The 21,014-nt window shown below is 39.8% G+C and overlaps 1 protein-coding gene across 2 annotated transcripts in view; it reads left to right on the plus strand.

The window, feature by feature from the left end:
* KATNBL1 (katanin regulatory subunit B1 like 1) overlaps nt 1–19,773 on the plus strand; it is a 39,514-nt gene extending 19,741 nt beyond the window's left edge. For both annotated transcript variants that reach the window (XM_089681447.1, XM_089681448.1), the window contains exons 6-10: nt 1,724–1,774; nt 6,211–6,300; nt 14,143–14,232; nt 16,447–16,540; nt 19,201–19,773. In XM_089681447.1, coding sequence (XP_089537573.1) covers nt 1,724–1,774; nt 6,211–6,300; nt 14,143–14,232; nt 16,447–16,540; nt 19,201–19,233 — 358 coding nt within the window. In that variant the 3' untranslated portion in view covers nt 19,234–19,773. The remainder of the gene's footprint in view (nt 1–1,723; nt 1,775–6,210; nt 6,301–14,142; nt 14,233–16,446; nt 16,541–19,200) is intronic.
* The last annotated feature ends 1,241 nt before the right edge of the window (nt 19,774–21,014 follow it).

Consider the following 21,014-nt stretch of genomic DNA (forward strand, 5'->3'; position numbering starts at 1 on the left):
CCCAGAAGAATGGAAGCTGATATAGTTGCATATGGTGAGCCAACTCAATATTGAACCCTACGGACTAAGAATGGGATGCTATTAACCTTCATGTGCGTGTAAATGCAGGCCAACCAATACTTTTAGCAATATCGTTAATTCTAATATAGAACACAGGGCCCCACTTTCGCCTCTCCTCCAACACAATGATAATCGTCAGTGGCTCCAATGCTGTGAATTGCTACTGTGGAGGAGGAGAGTCATGGCTTTGGCTCAGTGTCCCTTTCGCACAGACTGTCCAGTGCTATGAACAGCTGTGTGTAACGAACGGGAGCATGCACATAGAGGAGACTCCTGCAGGACTCCATAGGACCCGTCGGGCACAAGGGGCATCAACATAACAGGAGTCTGGCAGAGCGGCCATATGAGACTTTGAGAAGGAAATTCAGAAAGTGCATGCAAGTTCTGTTATTACCATCTCATTTATTTAAAAAAAATGTACTTCAATTTCGTTTTAAATTGCAATAATTTTGTTCTTCCCAGTTGTTAGGCTTTTCCACTAGCAGGTATTTCATGAGCATTTTTGAAGATCCACAAATGCTTGTCAAAATTGTATGCATTGCAATGCCCAATGTTCACATTGTCTCGTTGGTGTTTCATCAAAATTGACTCCAAGTGTCATTGATGTCCATGTAAACTTACATATGCCACAAACGCCCCTTTACAGCATGTTTGAGATGCGTTAAAGTGTTACTAGGCGAGATTTCTTTGTTACTGATTCTTGTACTAAGGCAGAGTGCGCCTGGCAAGCGTTAACACAGTGCAAACATGTCAAAGATGCGCTGTTAGATACAGCATAACGCATTATGTGCATTAATGGGCACTCAAATTACTTGACACGTCTAAATGAGCCCTTATAGTGGCTCCGCTTTTGTTTAGAAAAAAAAGGCAATTCCTGCTAAGTGATTATTGTACATCGCATAGATTTTAAAACTTTGTTACAGAGCCTGTTTATGCTTCGAAGGAATAGCACTTTGTTGCTGAATTGTGCAGGACAAATTCTGAATGGGAGTGGCTTTTTTTGATCAGCTGATGCACTTACAGGGCTGTTATGAGGACAGCATAAGGATCTGACTTCCTTTTTGAAGTGATTTAACCCTTTTTGAGCATCTCACCAAAACAGATATTTGTTGTAGAGGATGCCTAAAAATCTGACTTGTATCTTAGTGCAGACTTCTGGGAAATTCCATGAGCCAATCACACACGCAGAAAACTACATCTCGGGGACGTTTCGTACACCAGCTGTGTACAGGACACCTCCAGGTTGCCATATTGCAAGAACGTTTACAGAAAGTTATTGCTAAAAATGTTGTTTCCCTTTTAATCCAAGTTAAAATATTGCTTGTGTCTATATATTATTTTTTTTTTCCTCACAAAAGTTTAGTTACCCTTTAAGCTACTGAGTCATCTTTCATTCTCCTTACTCTCCACAGTGTAGGAAGTAATAATTTTGTAGATTAGGAGGACTTCTAGAGAACTCAGTACAGCTCTGAATTTCTAGGACAATCGATACACTTAACGAACAGAACAAAACATTTTCCGTGATATATTTATCAAATCAAAGGGAGGCAAATAAGAGAAGTTCATTATTGTGGTTTACATTTTTTTTAGCTGTTTCTCTATTGTAACTTAGAATTTAGACAGTCATGCAAATAAAAAATGTTTTTTCCCTCCATTTCTGCAGGATGCAGGATTTAGGAGTGATAGCAGATTGTCTTCCAGTTCTTACAAACAGGTAACTTTTAGTTAAATGCTGAATTACTGTACTGGCTTCTTCTCTTCTAACTTGTAACTAAATGCACATTTTTTTTGTTTTTGTTTTGGGTAGAGTGGAGAGGGATTAAAAACCCTTTCAGGTTTTATTGCTGTCTGTGCCCTCATCAGGACGATTTACTCTCTGTTCGTCCTTTATACTCTTATCGTAAGTAAGAGTGTCCCAAGGATTGGGTTGACATCAATACACTAATAGAGGGAGAATCTTCCAATGGAGTGACACAACAGGATTTCCTTACTTTGAAGGGATTTCCTGTTTTGGCTATGGGACAGGAAGTGAAGGGAAATCTCCCCAATGAGACACAGATGGCAAAAAAATATTCTCCCTTACTCAATCCAAAAAAAAAATGTTTGCATGTAGTTACTTTAGATATTGGAAATTGTGAATGTTTGAAGGATTAAAATGATTGTAAAGCTTTGAATATTAATAGACATGTTATACTTGCCTGCGCTGTGCAATGGCTCTTCTGGGGTCACCCACCAGCTCTCCTGGCTCCACCCCTCAAAGAATGTACTATGGTAAAGAAAAACCTCTTGGCTTAGAATCACTTTAACCACCTCCCGCCGCCATATAAGGAAATGACGGACCGGATGCAGTTCTGTCATTCTGGGAGGACATCATATGACGTCTTCCCACTCTAGCTGTGCATGCACTCTAGCTACCCCTGGGGGGGGGGCACGGCAATTGGTGGTGCGCTGTCCCTGGGACACAGTGGATCACCGATCAGAGTAAAGAGCCGTGACGTCAGCGTTGGCATGTGATCAGCTGTGTCTAATCACAGCTGATCGCATGTAAACAAGGAAATGCCAGTAATCGTCAGTCCTCTCCTCACGCTGACAGTGCTTGAGGAGAGGAGAGCCGGTAATCGGCATTCCTCAGAGGGGACATCTACACTGATGATCCGTGCCCTGATAATCAGAGTAGCCCCTTCAGTGCCACTTGTCAGTGCCCATCAATGCCACATACCAGTGCCTAACAGTGCACAGCAATGCCAAATCAGTGCCGCCTGTCAGTGCCCATTAGTGATGCCTGTCAATGCCACCAACCAGTGCCTCCTCATCAGTCACTGCAGCCTCATTAGCTCACATCAGTGAAGGAGAAAAATTACTTTTTTTACAAAATTTTATAACAAACTAAAACGTTTTTTTTTTTTTTAATTTTCAGTCTTTTTGTTTTAGTTAAACAAAAAATAAAAAAAACCCAGTGGTGATTAAATAACATCAAAAGAAAGCTGTCTATCTAAAAAAAAAATTATAAATATAATATGGGTACAGTGTTGCATGACCACACAATTGTCATTCAAAGTGTGACAGTGCTGAAAGCTGAAAATTGGCCTGGGCAGGAAGGGAGTAAAAGTGCCCAGTAGGCAAGTGGTTAAAGGTATGTAAAAAAAATACTGTATGATTGTATTGGCTTTCATAGTAAAGTGTAATTGAAAAATAAAGTTATTTAGTTTACATGAGAACATACATGGTATTGTCTCTTTAAGAGAGCCTGATCATTTAGGTACTTTCTTGGAATAAGCTGAACTCCAAGTATGATCTTTATTGCATAATTACATTGTGCAAGTTGGACCAAATTGAGAATGCGAATATCATACAGTAGCCACAGGGGTCAGTCCTTCAGCACTGCCACAATTCACAGACAGGGATTAGTTGAAGGGTCATATTACAATACTAATTCTAATAAGGCTTGGACCATAAGCTTTCTTACATGGAGCTTTGGGAGAGAGATTTTAATGTCTGATGGGACCATAGAAGACATTTTAAACAACCTCTCTGATTTCTATCAATACAGCTTTGATAGGGTCTAATTACAGAAAGTTGCTACGATGGTATATGGTCCTGACTAGCATAGCGAAGTTGAATATGCAGGCTTTTCCCCAGTGTTTCAGAAACTCTGGCCAGCTAGCCACCATGGTCCACATTTGGTGGCAGTGCCACAAAGTGACTAGATTTTGGATTAGGACATTCAATCTACTCTGTTCAGTAAGGCTCCATGTACACAGGACACTTCTGAACGATGGAAACTGACTGCTGGTAAACGTAGGTTAAAAAAATGTCTGTTTAGCCATGTTTATGAGCGTTTCTGTTTTTAGAAGTGTTTTTTAAAGATAATCTCAGGAGACCTTCCAGAATGCACTGAAAAACAGTAAAAAAATTAACTATTTCAGACATTTTGAGAGAAATGGAGAGTGCAGAAGGAGCAGCATTTGTTGAGATTACCTGTCCTTCCTTTTTTATTTTTTTTTTTTTTTTGTGGTGTTTGGATGTGTTCCAGCTCATTTCTGTGCAGATATTATTGGAGCAGTGTCTAACATATTTTCTTTCATGTGAAACCTCAAAGTATGGTGTACCAGGTCCATTTGAGTATCGGGGAAAATGCTTTGCATGCATTTTTCATGATGAAAAAAGGCTCTGAACAGCATCTGGAAATGGAAGAGTTAAACAAATTTTCCAAAAGCACTTAGCCGCGTTTACACGCATTTACAAGCGTTTGGCATTTGAAACGCTGATAAAATCTACTCCTGAAACGACTGTAAACTCAACTGCTTGTAAACGACATAGTGTACATGGACACATAGGAGAACATTAGGGAGAGTTCAGGGGCTGCTGAAAAAAACAGAAAAGCTCCTGAAAGTGAGTTTGTCAGCTGCAGTGTACATGGAGCCTAGCAGGGAAACACATCACCAGAAAGATAGATTGCCATCTTTCTAAAAATAGTTAATGACCTTCCATTACTAAGATTGCTAAGTTTATGACATTGGTTTTTGTGCGGTTATATTTGTTACTTTTGCTCTGGGTCAAATCATGACAACGTCTGTCAATGTTTATTTGGCCACTGTGCATTACTTTGTTTTTTTTTTCCTTCACTACTTCTATCTGTAAACCCTACGAATGTTATGATGATTGTGTTTTCTGGCTCAAACTGTATAAATTCCACTCCTAAAATGTAATAAACAGATTTGAAATATAAATTCAAAGAATGCCTTGAATAACAGTTACTTGTGTGCTTATGTTAAAGTGCTTCTATAGGCTCAAGGTTTTTAACCTTCAGGCATTTTATGCATAAAGGTAAAAAAAAAACCTCTGTGTGGCAGCCTCCACAGCCCCCTCAATTACTATCCTAAGCCCTGTCTTGATCCAGCGATGTGCACTGGAGTCTTGGCTATCCCAAGACTTTGGCTGAGACAGTATTAGGAGCCATTGGCTCACGCTGCTGTCAATCACAACCAATGAGAAGAGAGAGGAAGGGTGAATGGACACACGCAGCAGTGGGTGCCCCCATAGCAAGCTGCTTGCTGTGGGGACACACGCAGCAGTGGGTGCCCCCATAGCAAGCTGCTTGCTGTGGGGACACACGCAGCAGTGGGTGCCCCCATAGCAAGCTGCTTGCTGTGGGGACACACGCAGCAGTGGGTGCCCCCATAGCAGGCTGCTTGCTGTGGGGACACACGCAGCAGTGGGTGCCCCCATAGCAGGCTGCTTGCTGTGGGGACACACGCAGCAGTGGGTGCCCCCATAGCAGGCTGCTTGCTGTGGTGGCACCCAACAGGAGGGGGGTCCAGGAGAGCCTGCGGGGGACATGAGAAGAGGAGGATCCAGGCTTCTCTGTGCACAACCACTGCACACAGCAGGTAAGTAGAACGTTTATTTTCTTTGAAAAAAAAAAATTATGCCTTAGTATCGCTTTAACTCACAATAAGCCATCAAATGGTTGTTGTCATAGTTGATCACATGACCAGCACCTTGACAGCTGCAGATCAAATAAAGGCCATGATGACTGCTTCTTTGGCTGTAAAAGATAGGAGGGGTTAGTTGTGCTTTAACTTTATTCAGAAAACACAACTCTCCCTGTGAATGGCTGAGCAGTGCTCAGCCCAATTCAATTTTGTTCCAAGGAGTGGGGAGGGAATTCCACATCCTGCTGCCGGAACACAGCACTGTATGCACCTGTATTGTTTCGGTACCTGCATGGTTGGGGACAGATCATGATGAATGGAGGTGCTAATCTTAACATTATTTTATTAATTAAATTGTAATAAAGTAGAAGTTCACCTTTTTGTAATGTTACACCTCTAGGGTGTAACATGTTACTATAAAGCAATTTTTTTTTTTTTTTTTCTTTCATGGACAAGGAGGAGAGTGAGCAACCCACTGTCATTACTGTACTAGAGCCTGAACTGTGTTTCAGGGCTAAAATGCTTGCAGTAGTGTACAGACTAAATCTTGGAGTTCAAACTGATGTAAGAATATCCTAACATGAGACACCCATCATTGTGTGTTTTTTTTTATTTTTACATAGCAAATAACATAAATTTGTTGGTGGTGTTCTATAACGTATAACGAAAAATCTTTTTATCACTATTTTCCTAACTTTCCTAAATATTTTTGCAGCTTACAGGAAGACAAGGCTTCAGTTTCAATTGGTTGTTGTGTTGACCTGTTACCGCTGGTTAAGTCTCTACTGAAGAGCAAATTTGAAGAGTAAGTGGCTCCATAAAGTTATCTCAAAATATTTAAAGCGACATTGAACCCAGAACTATAACATTTGTATATATCTCGGCTTTCTAATCCTTAATTGGGGTGGCTGCATTGGCTTTCTTTTTTTTTAGGCTTTTCCCCTGGTGATCGGCCAGTAACACACCTCCACTGTTAGAGTGCCTCCACTCTGGATGGAGGAGCAACAGAGATACCTTTTTGGACAACATTATTGTCAGTCTTAGGGGAGGGGAGCGTTAGATGCACTAACAAATTGATGCCAAACTCCAGCAGTTACAACAAGTGTGTTTTTTTTTTTTTTTTTTTTTTTTTTTTTTTTAAATCTTGGAAAACATAAAAAATTAAAGCTGATCATTCGCACCCCTGTCACTAGTAAATGCCTTACTAATCCCCTAACATCTACATCTGCTGGACAGCTTGTTCTGTTGAAAAGCAAGAGTTAATGGCTAGGTAGCCAGATGAAAATTAAGGAAAGAAACCTAACACAGCCACCCTAGTTAAGAATTGGTAAGCTGCAGTATACAAACTGTTGTTGGGTCTCATACCACTTTAGTTTGTACTGATCTGATAGCTGTATGTTTGATTTGGGGGAAAAAATGCACATTACTGAAGTTATCTGACATCTAAAACGTAATGTATTAAAAAGTAATCCATTGACTGTCATTTCCAATATTTCTTTCTAAAATTCTGAGTTGATTGAATTCTGACTTCACTTATTGTATGCTTGAGGTATTAAACCTAGCGATAGGCAGACTTTCAGAAGGGCTTTCGTCCACTGTATTATATTCTCAATAGCACAAAGTGCCAAGACCTAAATTATCTAAGCTCAGAGCTCAATATACTCTAACTTTAATATTAAACATTTGATCATCTTACACATTTCCGCATGTACTCATACAATCAATATTGTGAACAAAAACATCCATAGATGACACTTTGACAGTATTAAATACAATGTACAGTTGTGTTCAAAATAATAACAGTCAGACATCACTAACCTGATCAATCACTGTTTTTGGTAGAAATGATATTTCTACATGGCAAATAATTTACTAGCAGGTGTAGTAGAGTAATAGAAATCCAACAGACCCAACAGTCATGACATGCATGCTGCTGATTCTGTGTAACTGAATCACTAATTGAAAGGGGCATGTTCAAAATAATAGCAGTGTGGAGTTCTATTAGTGAGGTCATTCATTCTTTGAAAAACAGGTGGCAATTATTGCCCTTATTTAAGGAAGGAAGGCAGCAAATGTTGTACATGCTGGTTACAGTGCATTTCTCTCTGAAATTCTGAGGAAAATGGGTCGTTCCAGACATTGTTTAGAAGAACAGCGTACCTTGATTAAAAACTTGATTGGAGAGGGGAAAACCTATAAAGAAGTGCAGAAAATGAAAGGCTGCTCAGCTAAAATGATCGCAAATGCTTTAAAATGGCAACCAAAACCTGAAAGACGTGGAAGAAAGTGAAAAACTACCATTCAAATGGATATTATAGCCAAAATGGCAAGGACTCAGCCAACAATCAGCTCCAGGAAGATCAAAGAAGGTCTAAGGTTACCTGTGAGTACTGTTACAATTAGAAGACGCCTATGTGAAGCCAAGCTATCTGCAAGAAGCCCCCGCAAAGTCCCATTGTTGAAAAAAAAGACGTGCTGAAGAGGTTACAATTTGCCAAAGAGCACATTGACTGGCCTAAATAGAAATGGCGCAACATTTTGTAGACTGATGAAAGTAAGATTGTTCTTTTTGGGTCTAGTGGTCGGAGACAGTTTGTCAGACGACCACCAAACACTGAATTCCAGCCACAGTACACTGTGAAGACAGTGAAGCATGGTGGTGCAAACATCATGATATGGGGATGTTTCTCATACTATGGTGTTGGGCCTATTTATCGCATACCAGGGATCATGGATCAGTTTGAATACATCAGAATACTTGAAGAGGTCATGCTGCCTTATGCTGAAGAGGAAATGCCCTTGAAATGGGTGTTCCAACAAGACAACGACCCCAAACACACCAGTAAACGTGCAACATCTTGGTTCCAGACCAACAAGATTGACGTTATGGAGGGGCCAGCCCAATCCCCGGATCTTAATCCAATAGAAAACTTGTGGGGTGACATCAAAAATGCAGTTTCTGAGGCAAAACCAAGAAATAGAGAAGAACTGTGGAATGTAGTCCAATCATCCTGGGCTGGAATACCTGTTCACAGGTGCCAGAAGTTGGGTGACTCCATGCAACACAGATGTACAGCAGTTCTCAGAAACAGTGCGACTACAACTAAATATTAAGTGATTCAAAGGAAAGCAAAATCTTCAAACATTTTTCAGTTTTATATAGTGAATGTTTGAGTTTGTAAAGAAGAATACAAACTGCTATTTTTTTTGAACAGTCTAATATTCACTTTTCTTAAATTTTTTTGGAGGAACAACACACATTTGAAATCTTTTTCTTCATGTTTTGATTTGGAATAGAATGTGTAGTGTTCCCAATGCATTTGTGTGTATGGAAATAAAAGCTATTAGGATTTTGAGCTTTATTCACTTTTTTCAACACACTGCTATTATTTTGAACACAACTGTATATATGCATTAGTGTAAAAAAAAAAAAAAGTTTCATAATAAAAAAAAAAAAAATCCTTTGTTCATCATTTAGCCCAAAATGGGACATGGTGTTTAGTGTGAATATCCAGAATGGTTTTTAGTAACACAGCTGGTGAAACATATCTGTTTATGGCCATGTAGATAAACTTCTAGAAAAGTTACTTGTGAGCCTTTTCTGGCACACCCTTGCTTATAGCGTCAGTCTCCACGCTTCTGTCTGTGATCCCAAAACACTCTGCAAAACTGACAATTCACACCACTATTTTTCAGGTGCCATTCATTTTCAGTGGCACCTAAATGCAAGTTTGGTTCTGCTGTGATTGTTGTGCATTTAATTGTGACAAACCACATCTCCCTAAGCTTGTCGCTGAAAAAGGAGCAGGAGCTTCTTTTGAGGCGACAAGCTTTGAGGTATGTGGTTTAATAATTGCTGGAGAATTGCACTGCGTTTTTAGATGCCATTGAAAATGACAACTGAACAATTGTGCCACTTGTCAGTTTTGTAGAGCATTTGAGATCATGAACAGAAACATGGCGATTCTCCCTGCAAAACAAAACTCTGAGATGTGAATGGAGCCTAACGGCAAATTGTTTTAGCACACTGAGCCTTTTTTCGATTTTTCCCTTTTGATGGTCACTTACATTACTTCTAAGTGGTTGTATAGTGTAGCCTACATAGGATATGAACATGTACACTAGATACTTCGATTACAGTAAGTTAACAAACAGTAATAAAATGCTCCTTCTCAGCCCCATCCTTGAAAATTTGTTCACCATGGACAAAAATCTTTCAAGTTTTTTTTTAAAGTGTTTTTTTTTTTTTTTTCCTCTTTCTCTTTGCAGCGATATATGCCCTTCAGGCTGTAGACAGTTGAGTTCTTTATCAGCTTTTTCGGTTGGATTCTACTGTTGCCTATGTTTTCGGCTTTTCTTAAAAATTGTTTTGAGGACTTACTGGTGCTAATTTTGGCTTTTCCCAAAGATATGCCTATTCTGTTTAAACTCTTTTAATGCCGACCTCACAAAAATATGCGGCCCCAATGCACTGGGCTCTTTGCCATGGGGCTGCATATTTGATCATCACCCTATGTTCTAGGAGTGCACCGCACGGTGCGCTCTCAGCACAGAGACTGAGGTCTCGCCGTGAGCCCCAGGTCCTGTATTAACGATCAGGACCCAAAGCTCCTGATTCCGGGTCACCTGATCGCTGTGATAGCCTCTGCTTGGCTATCAGGGATCAGTCACTGTGAAGCCCTCCCCTGTGTTTTCTCTCTGAATGGAGAAGAGAGATGCATTGTATCTTTTTTTCTCTCTGAAAGGAGACAAAGTGTGTAAAATTAAATATTAAAATATAAAAAGAAAATGCCTAGATTAAGGTTTGATCTAGGTCAGTGCCAGGGTTAGTGTTTGGGTCAAGTAAGGGGTAAGGGTCAGAATATTTTGGCGAGGTTTTTTTTTTTTTTAGTTTTAAATTGGTATTCATGCAGTGTTTTAGGTAGGACAAAAAAAGCAGCTAAATGCGCACTATTGTTTCTGGGCTGTACTATGGGTACAAACAACAAATAAAATACACATGTGACATCACTGCGATCATCAGAAGCAGGAGACTTTATTTTGCGTTCTTTGTTGGTAGGTTAGGGTAGTAACCACAAATGTACAGCTACATTTAAAAAAAAAAAATTCTGTTTTGGGACGGTTTGTTTTTTTTCCCTTTTTAATAATGAAAAAAAAAATCAGGAGATATTCATAATCCTTTTATCAAATGAAAGCCCAATTTGTCCTGGAAAAAAACAAGGTATAATTCACCTGGATACACAGTGATTATATGTACGGTTTACTAACACGTGTCAAAGTTGCAAAATTGTGCTTTGGGCATTAAGATTTTTTTACCCTTAGGTGTGAAGGGGTTAATTGATAGCAGGAATTAATCTGTAATACATTTGGTGTTAATAATTTTATAAATCATTTTAAATGACTGTTTTAATAAATTAAAACACTAAAAAACTATAACATGAAATTAAATCGGTGGACATGATTTTGACAACCCCTTCATACACCCTCCCTTTTTGTCTTTACAAGCACCAACAGATTTAACTGCTAATGCAGTAAGAGCAGCTGAAATAATTTGATTGAACCAAATACCAGATGTAACACAGAGGCTGTCATACTATAACATATCTCTGATGATCTTCGATGTAAGGTATTACCACCCAAAGGCAAGGAGATAGAAAAAGGGAAAGAAAGGTAGCTAAAAACGCTGTGTGTGTGTGTGTGGGGTTCCCTTTTAAATTTGCATGTTGCATGTACAGGATTAGTCAGGTACATTGTTATGCTACTGCCTTTTAGGCATTTGTTATTTTAAAATGTAGCCCCCAACCTCTTCTGTAGTCCCCTGCTAGCGATCTTGGTTTCTTCTCCCCTGTGTTTGTCTCATAGCAAGCTGTTTCCTATCGGGGCAGGTGTGCAGGCTCGCTCCTGAGCTCGGTTTTATGTGTCTATAGACCTTCTCTGAAAGAAGCAAGCTGCTGCTTACTTTTGCTTCTCTTCTGAGTGTGTTCACTTTCCCTTCAAGAGTTATACTGTGTGCCAAAACATAAGTTGTGCATTTTTTTATTTTGTCGCAAGGTCTGCAGTGCTGCAACATAAGATTTTGGTGTCTTATCACGTTTGTGTTTGTTGCTTGCATCTTGTGTAGTTTTGTGACACTTGTTTTGCCAGCACAATTTACAGTATGTTTCAGATTTGCTGTACCTTCTAAGGGCCACGCTTACACCCCGCCCTTCACATGTGCTGCCCCTCATCTGTATCTTTGCCTGAGTTTCAGGTGTTTTTTTCCTGCTGCCTTACAGTCACTGGGTCAGAGACAGCATTGTCCTCTCCAGTTCCTGCAGTGTTCTTGTGATTACTGCTTGTGATCTAATATACCAAATATGCAAATGAGGGATTTCCAAAAACGCAAGGGCAGTGGTGCTCTGGGCCTTGCTAGCTTATGAGCTACTAACAGTTCTTTGGTGCTTGCAATGTACCATCTAAGAGATCTTGCACCAATAGCTTACTCAACTGTGAGTTCAGCTATGTGCTTCAAGCCCACTGCCACAGATGGGGGGAGGGGTGTGACAGACGTGAACCTCCTGGCTTCCAGGTTCAACAAACTGAGGTGGTTTGTCTTCAGATCCAGGGATCGTAAGCCTTTTATACTGCAACAGTGACTGTGGTGTCCGTTCCATATGATATGTGCCATTCCTCCTGTGAAGCTCTTCCCCGCCTATTCTCTAGGATGGAAATGGAGGGCCTTTGTGATTTCACATCACACTGAACTGGCCTAGGAGCACATGGTATGTGGACTCCGTCAGACTTTTCATGAGCTCTCCCAGATCATCCAGGTCTGCTGTTTCAAGGGTATGTTTTACCAACCTGCTTTATTTTTTTTCTCTGGCTTTACCTGCCTCGATATTAAAGCCGAAGTTCTGGGGGAGAAGAGTCTTATCAAATTCAGTTATTCCTACACTCTTAAAAGCTGTGAAATAAACTTCTTGCAAAGTCAACAATCTCATTTGGAAAACCTATTTCTTTTGAGGCAAGGAAATTTTATCCTTGGGAAATTCCCTGTGGGACCAGTCCCATATTTGGCCTTGAGTACCATCAAGGGTCGAATATCAACCTTAGCAGTTCTCTTTCGCAAACCACCTTGCTCTCATTCCTCAAAGGCTTTCATACAGAGTGCTGTTCACATTCTCTCTTGTATGTTCCCCAGTACCTCAGTGGGATCTCAGTCTAGTTTGTTGGGTTTTCAGAAACCAGCATTTGAATCTCTTAGGGACTGGTCTACCTTTACTCACAAGTTGCCTTTCTTGTTGCCTCACTTCCATCAGGCAAGTCTCTGATTTGGAAGACTTAAAGTATAACTAAAGGCAAAACCTTGTTTTAGTTGTATAGTGTGGAGGGGGATTAGAACACCTGTCAGTTGTTGTTCTTTTCTGTGCCCCCATTAGGGAGATTTACCCTCTCAATTTGTCCTGTTTACCGTTCCCATTGCAGGTGAAAGTAAAAGAAAATCCCCCATGAGGCCTTGCAAGGCTCTGACAGCCACAGGCAAGACTCCCAGAGGCAGAGGCATGATGGGACTTGTAGTACTTCAACAGCTGGAGGGCCATAGTTTGGAGATCTCTGATTTAAGCCTATTACCTCAGGAGCAAGGTTCCAACTTTCCCTGTCAAAATGCACTCCACTAGATCAGTAGCTGCTTTTTGGGCTTTTCAGCATCGTACACCTATTTCTCGGGTATGCAAAGCCACCACCTGGCTGTCTATTCACACATTTGTTGAGTTTTACCAGGTAGATGTTCAGGCCTCAGCTAATGCTGGCTTCAGTCATAAGTTTCTTCTTGAAAATTTGTTGGCTTGTGAGCCTTTCATTGTTGCCCACCTCTCAGCTGAACTGCTTTTGGATGTCCCAAAGTACCTTAATACTTTTTCCTGTATCATTTTGATGTATGATTAAGAAAATAGGATTTTTGACTTCCTAAGAGACACTCCTCCCCCCTTCCCCGACATTTCTCATCATCCACTCCTACTAATGCTGGCTACAGAACTAAAGCAGGCTGGAAGGGGGAGGAGTTGCACTGGGCTGCCCTTAGTTTTGTTTGCCAGCGTCTAATCTGAAGGCAGCAGCATAACCCAGAGCACTTAAATGCTTTATGCCTTAACCCCTAATGTACTCCAAGAGCAGGATTTTATGGCAAGTTAAAAATTCTATTTTAGTTGATATTTGTGATCTATGATACACTGGTAGTCTTGGCAGAGATCTTTTCTGTTGGTGTTGCCAAAGAGGTGAAGAAGTGGCCGACACAGTAAGATTCTTTTTAGGATGGCTACCAGTCTACTGCCGTAACTGAGGATCCTCTTCTGAAGTCTGCTAGAAAATTTCTGTCCGTTTTGTGTCACAGTCAAGCAAAAGGGAAATCTTGAATTGAATGGGATTTGTTTTGTAATTGACCAAGAATCCATATATCTAGTCAGTAGTGTTCTCTGCTACCATGATGTAGTTTACAGACATGTGCAAGTTATTCACCAGGATCATTCCCTCCAGTTATAGGCACGTTCAAATCAACGATCCAATGCTTTACCACTATATTTATTCTATAATGAATTTAACTCATGTAAATATATTGATTGTCAAAACCGAATTGTGCAGGTTGATAACACGGTTTTGTCTTTTTCAGATATGTAATAGTTGGTCTTAACTGGCTTCAAGCAATTGTAAAGAAGTGGTGGACACAATTATCTACAAGTTCCGAAAATTCATTAGATGAGTAAGTGTATGAATGCTAACATCTAAATCTTCGTTTTATCCACAAAGAAAAGTGAAGGAAATTTTCACAGGAAATTTTACAGCAAATGGAAATGACACTATATTTCCACATGAAAGTGTTTTCCTTCATACCTTCATCTTTTTATGGCAGTATTTGTGTACCCTTTTTTTTTTTTTTTTTTTTTTTTGGGGGGTGGGGGTTATAAATCCATGACAAGTGTAGCCACTTTGAACTGGGCAGCTTGTATGATTTCATTCAAAACAGGCAGATACCATTACCAGCATTTTTATCAACTAAATTAAAACCATTTTAAATTAAATACGGCTAATCCCTGGTTCATACTGGTGCGACTTTTCATGCAATTTGACAGTTGCATTCATGTAATAAGTCGCACCCTCGTGTCAATGGAACCATTCAAAGCGGTGCAACTCCGACCTTGCGGTGCCCCACCAATTTGGGGGGGGAGAGAGAATACGTTTCTGCAACTTCGGATGCAACTTGCATAGACATCTGCATGAAGCTGCACAGATGTCAGCCAAGTTGCACAGACAGGCTTTGAAATTGTGTGATTTCAAGTGAAGTCTCACAATTTCAAACATAGTTCAAGTGTAGGTTTACACTGAATTAAACAATTCAGATGGCTACAATACGACTAAAACTAAAATGGCATTTTGGTCAAGACCATCACTAAAACTAAACCGAAATTTGACTTCAAAATTAACAGTAACGCATAAGAATAAGTAGGGGGCATCTACTAAGCTGTTGAAATTCATATTTAATGTTGGTAATATATTCTGGTAATGCCTGTAGTACATGTTCAAACCTTAATACCATATATATAAATGTTATTAGATTTGTACTCCTGGAGTATAGAATGAGTTTGGAAATTCTAGAGAAATGCTTAAATAATGCATTACAAACCCATTAGATTTTAGTCAACTAAAATGTATCTTAGTCGGCTAAAATCTCCAGTACAACTAAAACAATTCCGATGACTAAAATATAGTAGTGCACCAAAATAAAAATTCTGGTGCCAAAACTGAAAATTCAGGATGCACTTGGCCGAAAACCGAAGTGTCTGCGAATGTTGGGGTGGTGAGAGTCAGTTTTTTGGTTTGGTTTTTTTTCCCATTTTGTTTTGTTTTTTTAATATATGATTTTATTGCTATCACATAGGGGACCAACAGTCCCCTATGTGATAGCATATAAGTGATAGGTCCTCTTTGTTAGGGGGAGGGAGGGGGAGCAGTCTGTGTAAGGAGGGAGCAGTGTATACAGATAAGCTCATTCACTTACTGCCGCTAGGTGTCATTGCCGGTTTTTAAATGCAATTGCTGTCCTTTTTTTTTTTTTTTATTTCTTCACTTTCTAGCTCTGTGAAGGAGCTGTCATACACCCTGCCGCTATAGTAAACAAAGGGCGGGGTCACCCAGTTGGACAACCAAGGAGCTGTATGGCACACCTTACCTGGTCTTTCGGGTTCAAAGTCCATGTCCATCCTATGTGCCTGACTGGGGTGATGTAACGATGCTCAGTGTGCACCTAAGGGAAAAAAATTACAAAAGGTAGAAGCATTTATGATAGAGTAATATATAAACTTTGTTCTTTTAAAAAGATAAATACATTTTCAAAAAAATAGTTTTTTTTTTTTTTTGTTTTTGTTTTTTTGGAAAATGTATTTATTTTTTTAAAAGAACAAAGTTTATATATAACTGTATTATACAATAGATATATTCTCTGTGTCCATTCCATTTTAAGATTATTTTTTTTTTTTTTTGCCACCATTAAAAGCCCAAAAAGAGTTCAAGACCTATACTGAGTAAGGTCTCAGGAACTGGGTTTTATTTACTAAAATAATAGACTGTTTACTTAGCAAAGTGAATGTACGCTGAAATTAGTAAATAAGGTAAAGCTTATATCAACCTTTCATATATTGGATATGAATAGGTTTTGCAAAGTGAACCACAGTTTCACTTTCCGCTGTAACTCCTCCGAGACTGAATTGTCATGTAGCCCCACTCCCTGCCCTCTCATTCATAGTTTCTTTAGTCATTTGCTTGTTACTTTTGTTCTCAAGGATCTGGTGGTCTGCACTTTTTATTGTCCTTTTTAGAATAGTGGAGATGCCTTGTTTGCAGAGATGAAGGCTCTACTTTTATTTACCTTTTTTATGCTTGAATAGTTTATAATTATTATTACTTTTATTTATTCTAGAAATGTTTTAATACTAAAACACCAGCTATGTGGAATTTGGCTTCAGGAAGGTTATCTTGCATCAGTTCCAGGTTATACCGGCAACATAGCAAAGGTAAACTGGATGTCTGCGTACTGTTTATAAAGTGCTGTAAAGCAATAATATCCACATATAAAATTGGTGAGCATAGTTACTACTAAGCACTGTTTCTGTTTTTTCTTTGCCATGCCAGAGCAGGACAGCAGACCCCAGCATGTCAGTCTTCAAGTTGTTTGTTTACTTTTCTAATAATAAATGGGGACAAATCTATCTTGAGACCAAAATGGGGGGGAGAGAGGTAATGGTAGATTGCAGATTGTGCTCAGTGTAGCTCCTGATGAAAAATAAATCTGGCACCCCCTGTCCCTGGGGAGACCTCTTTCTAGACTTGCATTTGAGGAAGTACTGCACTCTGGAGTACAGGATGTTTTCCAAATCACAGCAGGCAGGAACACATTTTGATGAGTTTTCCCAATTTCAAAGTTCATGCTTTCTGATTTATTTATTAAAGCTACTAGCTTCTGGGTCCTGTGACACGCAACTTCCCTGCTGCATTGTCAAAAGGGGTACCATTCAGAAATTTAAGTAAAATCAGTGAGCGCTTCAAATTGTAGCAGCTATAGCACATAAAAGGCAACCAAAACACAAACCTCATAAACATATGTATAAAAAAGTGCAGCTCTAAAAGTATATACTCCAGTCCAATAATGGTATATCAATAGGAAGATAGAATCATATTATAAATACATACTAATTATACTCCAGTCTGGTAAAAGTAAATAATATAAATATAATAAAATTAATATAAGTAAATTGGTGACAGTTCGTGATGAGTGATTAATGCAGGAGTTGCTAGTGACGTCACGATCCAGTGGTTTGGTGATAAATAGTAAAAATACGCATTCACCAGATGCGTATCTTTTGATACGCATAAAATAAACCAGAGGTCCCCCTCATAGGATGGGATGGATGAGCTGGACCATCTTAGCGGACTCTCCTTCCTCTGGATATTGGGCAGCCAAACCGTTGTCTCCCTCTTGGTAATGGACAGGGTGCTGGGCAGCTTACAGCGGAACGTGCGTCATCCTCTGGGTTGGTGTCACATGCTACAGCTCTTGCGTCTTGAGACTTGGGCTCTAGAACGGATGTTAGCTCACCAGGGAGCCAACAAACAATTGTTCATAGTGTAGTAGTTTAAAATTGGAATGTATTAATCCACGTGGCAAGAAAAACCATAAATGTTGTTCAGCATGGGTAAATGTAAATGTACTAACCAATGTACAATGAATGGATGCCCACCGGACCGATACCAGTTACCAGCAGCAAGACATCACGGCGTGAGGGCCCCTTTAACACGTTTTGTGCGATAGCACTTCATCAGAAAGGAATGGCCATCCCTGGTGAGCTAACATCTGTTCTAAAGCCCAAGTCTCAAGACACCAGTTGTAACGTGACACCAACCCAGAGGATAACGCACGTTCCGCTGTAAGCTGCCCAGTACCCTGTCCATTACCAAGATGGAGACAGCTGTTTGGCTGCCCAATATCCATAGGAAAGAGAGTCCGTTAAGATGGCCCAGCTCATCCATCCCATCCTTTGAGGGGGACCTCTGGTTTATTTATTATATGCATATTAAAAGATACGCATCTGGTGAGTGCGTATTTTTACTGTTTATCACCAAACCACTGGATTGTGAAGTCACTAGCAACTCCTGTATTAATCACTCATCACGAACTGTCACCAATTTACTTATATTAATTTTACTATCATTTTATTATATTTACTTTTACCGGACTGGAGCATAATTAGTATTTATTTATAATGTGATTCTATCTTCCTATTGATCTACCATTATTGGACTGGAGTATATACTTTATAGCGCTGCACTTTTTTAATCATTCAGAAATTGCTTTGACTTTTCTCAATGAATGCAAAATATTTTCTGATTGAAGGAGGTGGAGCTTGTGACAATCCAACCTGCCTCATCCAATCAGAATCATTTGAATTTATTGCAAAAGTGTTCTGTGAAAGATGAAAGCTCGCAACCTCTTGTGTTTAGTAAGCAAGCTAGTGGAGATGGCTGTAGTATTGGTGCCTACTACAGCGATTTCCAGCTTACAGATGGTATGTGCAAACCTGGAATTCAACTTGTGCGCTTTTATTGAATGTACATAAAAAACAAAATGGAGAATTTTAGTTTGGCCATCAGAATTGCAAAAACATTGCTACTCTGGCAACAAAAGGGTTAAGGAGAATCTGGAAATACTGGTCCAATAAAGAAGGAAAAACATGAAGCGCAGTCTGAAATGAATACCAGAGTTTGCATTAGAGGAAGAACAGCCTCCTGCATTCTACGCTGAGATTGGCCCCTTTTCAAGCATAGGTGACAGTTATAGCAAAAACCAGACTGACAGTGGTAAAAGATGGCTCGGCTGGGAGGAACGGTTTGCTCACTGACTTAGAATCAGAGGCGGACTGACAACTCATGGGGCCCTTGGGCAATCGTGGGGCCCCTGTGTCCTTGCCCAAACTCAAAAAAGCCTATGAAAAAGGTACCAGGGGCATCTCATGGGGCCCCCTACTGACCTCGGGCAGTGCCCAAGTTTCCAAATGGTCAGTCCACCCCTGCTTAGAATGTTCTTTGGCTACCTGGGAAAGATTAAATTTGCATAGGAAGCATTGTCAACAAAGATCTTATACTGTGTCAGTAACAGGTGTATTATTTTTTTTTTCAGGACTTGGATGGCTACTTATCACAGCTACATTGATCTGCAGTTACACCAAACATCCTGCATTTTCTTTTGTGTTGCCAGGCCAGTGATGTCATGTGGGTCTTTCCAAAGCTGTGAAAGATTGCGCCGTCATGAAATAGACAAGTAGCGCAAGACCGAATTCATGAAAGCGAGCGCTGTCTCAAAACTGCCCGTTAGCTATACAGCCACAATCATGGTGGTGACTACCTGCTTCATATTGAAGTAGTATTATTGTGGGGTAGCGGTTTTCAAGTTCCGAGGTAATGTTTACCAAGTATTTCTGCAAGGCAGACTACAAGAGTGCCCTCTACTCTTCCTCTTAGGACAACAGAAACCTTGCTCTGCTGGCTTCTAATATCACTGGAATACAGTTTTGTAAGTAACAAAACCTATGGACAAATGCACTCCCGTGTGACTGCACGACCCTGCAAAACAAACTGTGCCTGAACTTGTGGTACATTTTTAACATGTGACATTGGACATTGCAACGTATTCCCAATTGCATTATACTATTTGAGTCATAATATTAAAGACATGTTTGCAATAGAAAGAAAATCTAGTTTGTCTCATGATTGTTCTGCACACTGTATCTTTTCTAAATTGTACGTTTTTTTTTTTGTTTTTTTGTTTTTTTGTTTTCTTTAACCACTCTTAAGACCACCCACAGTACATGTGCTGGATCGCATATATGATTCAGCATTTCTGGGTAGACAGCACATATGCATGCTACCCCCCCCCCCCCCGCGTCTGATCCGTGCTGTCATTCTGTACAACACAAGTCGGTCAGCAGGTCCCGACCAATTATTTATTGCTAGGACCTGCTGATCAGCTTTGCAAATCACAGAACACAGCTCTGTGTTTACTAGCAACACAGGGCTCTGTACAGAGCAGAGATGTGGCTGTTATCTCCCTGTAAAGCAGGGAGAAAAAACATTCATCTGGATTAGTAAAAACAGCACATATTTCACAATGTTAGGGACACCCTTTGATTGCCCCTTCCCAGCTATCATTAGTACAGTATTGGCACTGATCACTGTATTAGTGTCACTATGTCGGTGAGTGTCCCCCCCAGCCAGTGTCAGCTAGTGCCCAATTGATCGCCACGCTATCACAGTTCCACTATAAGGCTCCATGCACACTGGGCATTTAAAAAACGCTGTTAATGTTAGCTGTGTATAGTAATGTTTAAAAACGTGAGGTTTTTAGCATTTATGCATTAGCGCTTAGCAGCGTTTTTTTTTTTTTTTTTTTTGTGCAAAAAAAGTCCAAGAACGCTGGTTTGCTGCCATTTACTAATTTTTCAGCATTAGAGCATTTTTACAGCTAAAAAAACTCCCCTGGAAACCCACTAGTTCTGGGTCTATTTCCAGCCAAAAAATGCCCCTGCCAAAAAAACGTTGATTACAGTCTGTGTGCATGGACACATAGGATAACATGCTGGGGAGTTTACTGGCTGTAGAAAAAAAAATTTCAAAAGCCAAAAACAGAAGCTGTAAAAACGTCCAGTGTGCATGAGGACTAAGTTGCTGCTGACTGCCATTACCAGACTAGCTGCTATAACTTTGGCAAAGAAAAAAAAATAAAAAATTGCTTTTGTTTAACGAAAGACATGTAGCAGATTACACTTTGGCCCAATTATATTATTATTTTTTTTAAATTGGATATGTTTTATAACAAAAAGTCAAAGTAGAAAATGTAATGTGTGTGGGTTTTTTTAATTTTCAGTCTTTTTCCATTTTTATATAATAAAAAACAGTGGTGATCAAATACCACCAAAAGAAAGCTCTATTTGTGTG

The sequence above is a fragment of the Staurois parvus genome, unplaced genomic scaffold (genome assembly GCF_062004578.1).
Source record: "Staurois parvus isolate SC_StPar_1 unplaced genomic scaffold, SC_StPar_1.0 ptg000267l, whole genome shotgun sequence".
Classification (NCBI taxonomy): domain Eukaryota; kingdom Metazoa; phylum Chordata; class Amphibia; order Anura; family Ranidae; genus Staurois; species Staurois parvus.